Source organism: Limulus polyphemus, unplaced genomic scaffold, assembly GCF_000517525.1.
Source record: "Limulus polyphemus unplaced genomic scaffold, Limulus_polyphemus-2.1.2 Scaffold5461, whole genome shotgun sequence".
Lineage (NCBI taxonomy): Eukaryota > Metazoa > Arthropoda > Merostomata > Xiphosura > Limulidae > Limulus > Limulus polyphemus.
Genome location: NW_013671071.1, coordinates 56,997 through 63,836, shown reverse-complemented (window position 1 = coordinate 63,836; position 6,840 = coordinate 56,997). Strand labels below are relative to the sequence as shown.

General features: G+C 34.2%; 1 protein-coding gene across 1 annotated transcript in view; it reads right to left on the bottom strand.

Moving 5' to 3' along the window:
* Nucleotides 1-3,620, bottom strand: part of LOC106472605 (organic cation transporter 1-like) — a gene marked incomplete at its 3' end in the record, with an annotated part of 11,080 nt that extends 7,460 nt beyond the window's left edge. Inside the window, exons 1-2 of the mRNA XM_013933258.2 lie at nt 3,024-3,620; nt 1,510-1,613 (exon numbers count right to left, since the gene is read on the bottom strand). Of these exons, the coding sequence (XP_013788712.2) occupies nt 1,510-1,613; nt 3,024-3,461 (542 nt within the window). The remainder of the gene's footprint in view (nt 1-1,509; nt 1,614-3,023) is intronic.
* Nucleotides 3,621-6,840: the final 3,220 nt, after the last annotated feature.

Genomic DNA, 6,840 nt, shown 5'->3' with positions numbered 1-6,840 from the left:
ATTAACGCTAGTTTCAAGTCCTGGCTAGACACACATTTTTTTTACTGTAAGTTGTTAACTTTGTATTTCAATAGTTTGAAAATCACACTGTGGATTTCTGTGGTTGTCAAAGTATAATAACTTTGTTATTAATAAATTGGGAAATTTGTCCGTGTAAATATAAACTCGTATATTTATAACCTAGTTAACAAATGGAAATTTCTGTAACATCTCGTCCGATAAAGGCTTAGATAATAATGTAGCTTAAAAACTTCCAAATATAACATTATTTTCTTCTTGTTCATTTTTAACATCTAATAAGGCATTATGATTTTTAAGAAATTTTGTATTGTTTGTTTTAGAGCAAAGCCACACCGGGCTTTCTACTGTGTCTACCGCGGGAAATCGAACCCCAGATGTTAGCGTTGAAAATCCACAAGCTTATCGCTGTCCCACCAGAGGACAAATTTAGTATTAATTAGCAAATCAATTTACGTTAGGACTTTTCAATGAAATAAATAGTAACATTTGTCTTTTTTTATCATTCATAATTGCACCACAAGACTGACGATGACATATTGTGTATTTATCTAGAAATCTATGATACTTAGAGTGGTCGAAAGCACCGAGTTTCAACCTGTAGCACCAGGTCATGCTGGGGGTGGTACACGGAATTATAGTTAGTATAATATATTTTTGTATTATTGTTACGTACTACCACAACCGCCCCCAGTGGCACAGCGGTATGTCTGCGGACTTACAACGCTAGAATCCGGGTTTCGATACCCGTTGTGGGCAGAGCACAGAGAGCCCATTGTGTAGCTTTGTGCTTAATTACAAACAAACTACCACAACTTAATAAATGTAGGTTTAGGTTTGTCATGTGGGAGTAAGTGGTTTACAAATTAGTAATATTCATCTGAACAGTTTTGTAATTTAAGTCGCTAAAAAAGTTAAACCTCTGGGCTTTAAAAAATAATAATAAACATTCTTAAGAAGTTTTTGTTTATAAAGATGAAAATGTATTTTGTTTTGTTTTCTTCAGAGTAGAAAGTTGTCTCCCACATCCCGATGGCTTGGAAGTAAGTGTGAAAATTGGGGCTCGACACCTATGGTGAGTACAGCACGTATAATACATTATGTAGCTTTGCGCTTAATGACAAAAAAACACAAACATATCTTGTTATTTCGGTAAAAATAATCTTTAAAATTCTTGAAGTTATTTTTGTGAACCACATTACGTATCATGTCTACCCTTATATATGAAGTGATACAATAAATAATATTACCCACTTAAGTATTATTAATGTTGACCGGTGCAGAAACAAAGAAATAACTTTTATTATTATATAAATATTTGTTTTTCATTTATTGTTAAGCGCAAAGCATAGCATAAAATGGGTTATCTATGCTCTGCCTACCGTTATAACCCCTCAGACTTACTACTGAAACACCATATATAGGGTTAATGGGTTATAAAATTTGTTGTTTTCTTGGTGCCAAACTTCTCTGTTTTATATTTTTACATACCTATCTGACAGACCTCCATAGACTGGCGTAGCAAGTACACTTCCAACCCCAGTAAGGGTGAAGACGAGGCTAGGCATGGGATCCTTGTCACACACCAGGTCCCACTGAAAAAAATAACGACACCTAAATGAAGATTATTTATATATATATACATTGTTAGTATTCGTCACTAAATTTGATTGTTTCTAGCCATCTGGTGGCGGAACCTAGAATTATTACTAAGACAGGTAGATTCAGATATTGCCTCGGATGTTCGAAAGTATGAAATTGTAATTTTATACCTGAGAAAATTATTGTATTCTACTTCTTGGTTTAAAACTACCTGTATTTATCGCTGTTTCTTATTAAGCACAAAGGGCTATCTGTGCTCTGCCCACCTTTAAATTAAATAGCTTGCACTGCGCATTTTAATATGTGTTTATTCGTATACGAAATATTATAAATTGTATTTATTTTCGAACAAATTTGCCCCCTAGTGGCACAGTGGTACGTCTGCTGACTTATACTGCTAGAAACCGGGTTTCGATACCCGTGGTGGGAAGAGCACAGATAGCCCTTTTACTTGTTTATAATAAGCCTATCCAAATAATTAAATACGATGTTTACGAAGAATTTATTATTTTATGTAAATATCATTACGTTCTGGCTATCTTATAAACACGATGAAATTAATATAAATATGTTTTTATATTATACACTTTTCATTAAAAAATCCGTAGTTATTGTTTGTCTATGTTTCAAGAAAACCAAGTCGACCTTCTTCTGGAGATTCCAAAGTAAATCGTGTTTTGTTTGTTTGTTTGTTTGAATTTATGCACAAAGCTACACAATGAGATATCTGTGCTCTGCCCACCACGGGTATCGAAACCCGGATTCTAGCGTTGTAAGTCCGCAGACATACTGGGGGGCTCGTGTATTACTATTCTGAATATTATGATAGTGTAAACATTGACCTACTTCTTAAAGACATCTAAAGTTTGGTTGATACTGGCCCAGCGAAGAGTAGTTAGATAACGGACAGACAGACACAAAGAAGTCTGTAATTGGAGGTTGAAGTACATTTTCAAATTGTGTTAGGTTTGAAGGATTGATTGATCGAAACCCGATTTTTAACGTCATAAATAATATATCATCGGTGTTTGTTTTCGTCGATAAAAAATGTGTGTGGATTAAAGATATTCAACAGAAGGCTCCTTTTATACGACACTTGGACTAAACATAAGGTCGGAGACTCCTATGATTCTGGAGTAGTCATTCTTAATTTAGAACTGCTGGCCAAAAGGAGGGAACACTGGTCAGTACCATCTGACCACTACACGACTATTCTACAATACCCTTAGAGCTAAAAATGTGATGCCTGTTAAGGGGCATATCACGTCTCAAACCTCGGACCTTTCGTTCAAAGATTGAGATGACAAGAAACAGTTAGTTCTGAGTGAAATATTAATATTTTCAGCTTCGTTTGACCCAACAGATCATCTATACAATAAGTTTAGGGAATAACATCAACTTACTTGTTTAGATGCTGTGTTGTCGTAAAGGGTCTGATCATACATCCAGCCGCTCGGACAAGGAATATTCGAAGTAGAGTTATACCTTGATAAAATGGATTTCACTTGTGATCCTTCTAGTAAATCCACGAGTATCTGACTGTAATTAAAATCACGCATTTCACAGTTACTCAGTTCTTCTACTCCATGTTGTTTCTCCACAGGCCTAATCAGAATCTGTTGTTCTTTCACACTAAGATTGGATTTGAGTAGTTCAGAAACGTGACACCAGTGGTCTGGAACGGACATAAAGAACACTATGTTGAGAGAAAACCAGGCCAGAGGAACAACACCAGGGAATAGAAACCAACGAACAAGACTTTTCTGGAAAGCTCCATAGTCTCCAACTTCTGCGAGAATGTTTTCAAACTCAGGTTTTCCCTCTTCCTGTTCCTTCTTCATTTTTCTATATATATTTGTTTCTAACAAATTCTACCTTTAATGCACTCTTTACTGTTTATTTTTTCTTTCAAAAGATTGATTTTCTGTCGTATGGAGAGCAATAAAAAATCACAAACAGACGATTCTTATGTGAACCAAAATAATAGAAAGTTTAGCCTAACAAAGTTCTAAGATCGTGATTATAACAATTCCACTAAAGTTTAAATAAGCAGCCCAACCGATGGTTTACAAATACGGAGCTACATTACGTTTTCTACATTAGTGTTATCAATAAGTGTTTCACACAAACAGGGGCCGTACTTACAAAACAAAAATATTCGCTGCGTCACAGATAAGCTATATTGTTTGTCATCAGCTGCGGGTCAAGGTGTTTCGATAACAGACGGTTACGAGTATAACTTGAAATATTGGTTTTATGAACAACTAGAACAGTACAACAAATAAAAACGTCTTTTCAAGTGATGGTCGTTATACCTACGTGCAAATAATAATTTTCTTTATTAATTCAGTATATAAAGATCGGGATAATGATTTCAATGGAAAAACCCGGAACACTCAGACAAAAAGCTCTGGTCATTTACCTTAAAACAGGACTTCGAATATTTCACTAACCCTTGTCTTTGATCTTAAAACCGGACTTCGAATATCTCACTAACCCTTGTCTTTGATCTTAAAACAGGACTTCGAATATTTCACTAACCCTTGTCTTTGATCTTAAAACAGGACTCCGAATATTTCACTAACCCTTGTCTTTGATCTTAAAACAGGACTCCGAATATTTCACTAACCCTTGTCTTTGATCTTAAAACAGGACTTCGAATATTTCACTAACCCTTGTCTTTGATCTTAAAACAGGATTTCGAATATCACAGTAGTAGTTCAACAGATTAGGAGATTGTTTAGATGCTTGCGTCACAATTACACCCCAGTAACAGTAAATTTCATATTTGTAGTGTATAATCAACATGTGATATGTAAAGTGTCACCCCCCTCACCCATCAAATAACCAGACAGTCAACAGACACAGCGTTTAAATCATCTGTACTTGTCTTCCAAGACGCCTATTTATCTGAGTTTAACTTTTGTAAAAATCATCAGATGTTTTATCAGATGGACAAACAGTTACATTTATCTATATTTCGTTTTGATATATAAGGTCAAAGTTCAGTTGTTTTTGTTCTTATAACACCGCCCTCCTAGGACGACTATCATTTTCTCGTTCAAGTATTATATGTGAACGGACTGATTGTATAAACATAGTTACTTCCTATGTAAATACAGCTGTCCCTAAACCTAATAGTAGTTCCTTCAACGCCCTCTGGTGAAAGAGTTAATTTGCTAATACACCTATTCCCTGATGAATACTCCTGTATAAGTGAGAATGCCGACAAAACTTTAAAAAAAGTGAAATTTCGAAACAACGATGTAAAATCCAGAATTCAGATTTTTATAATAACGTTCTCTAAGTCACTTTTTTTGTTTTAATACATTTTTAAGTAGGTATCCAAATTAAAACATAAAATTGAATGAGAAATCAGGTCATTTTGTCTTTCAAGATGCGCTTGAAAAACTTTTCAGTTTCAATTACGGTTTAAATAACGTGAACAAATAATAGGCTTAACAAGAGTGTGGAGTTTAAATAAATTAAATAGGATGTATTTTTGGAAAGGTATGTTTTACTATTAGGTTTTTGGTCTTCGAATTTCATCACTGATAAATAATATCAAAATAATTGGAACAAGCTTAATAAAATTGATACTTGAGGTACCAAATAAATTCAACAGAAAATTCAAATCCTGTCACTGATCATGCTCGTCCTTTCAGCCGTGGGAGCGTTATAATGTGCCGATCAATCCCATTTTTCCTTGGTAGCCCAAGAGTTTGCAATGGGTAGTGTTGATAAGCTATCATTTCCCTCTTGTGTATCACTTCAAAATTATGGAGGGCTGGCGCAGATAGCCCTCGAGTAGCTTTGCTTGAAATTCAAGACACAAACAAACAATCCATCAGAAAACTGTTTTAACATGGGGGTAAACTGTGATACATCACAACTGATGATAATATATTTTTTATAATCCAGACTGTTTTAACATGGGGGAAAACTGTGATACATCACAACTGAAGATAATATATTTTTTATAATCCAGACTGTTTTAACATGGGGGAAAACTGTGATACATCACAACTGATGATAATATATTTTTTATAATCCAGACAGCCGTTCTACATCTGTACGTATGAGTAAAAATAAATGTTATTTAGTCTACTGTTCACTCTTTTACGTAGATTATGTTATCACGATGGCAGTGATAGTAAAATACTCCCGAAATCAGTATATATTTCACTGTACTGTTGACCTTCTAAAGTAAACATGTAAGCGTTTGCAGCGCCATCAAGTGGGAACGTTAATAATAAATAAATAATAATCTGTGTAAGATTCTCAGAAAATTAATTTTTAGCTAAGACAAATGTTATTCACTATTTGGTTCTTATGTATATATTTGCCAACGTAACAAATATATTTTTTTTAAATATCTTTTTGTTTTTAGTGTCAACGAGATTGATACGTAAAAGCTATCTATCCCATCAAAAGTTAAACACCCTAGCTGTGGCCACAGCATTGATAACTCATTGTGCTTTAAAAACATAAGCTAACTAAAGAAATTTCCCTTTATGTTTGTAGTGAACATCATTTTCGTCAGCTTAGTAACCGTTCTTTTAAAAAATACATAAACCTGACGTTAAAAATTACTGTGGTCACCGCCATTGTCGAACCCCGAATTCTAGTGTTATAAACCCCGACGCTTACCGTTGAGCCATCGGAGAGGGAGAGCAATTTTTTCGAGACTCTTCATCTTTCCGTTTCACATGGCCTCCTGAAGTAAACACCTAGGGGGCGCTGATAAATTCTTACGGTTAATTTCTATAGTGCTTATTCGTGTATAAAATATATTTTAATATTAGTAATAAATAAACGTATAACACCAAATTTGTTATATTTCTTTAATTGGACACCCAACGTTCGCTTTACAGCTTTTTTTTTTACTCTGCAATACAAACCTTAACTCGTTAAACGCTCCTGAAGAAGCTGTAAAGTTGAGTGTCCAATTAAAGATAAATAAAATTGACGTCATAAAGTTTTTCAACTATTTCATTGGTTGTATTTTAATCATCAGTATAGTACTTTAACAGTTTATTGGACAATTTGAAAGTTTTAATTAACACTTTATTTAACGTTTTATCGTCTTGAAATCTTTACCTGTTCTACAGTAATTCCTCTACGCTGAATCCGAAAATGATATCCATTTTTCTCCATCACGTACAGATGTTTTCACAAAACGTCACATGTACTTTTTACATAAGTGAATGATTTTCAATG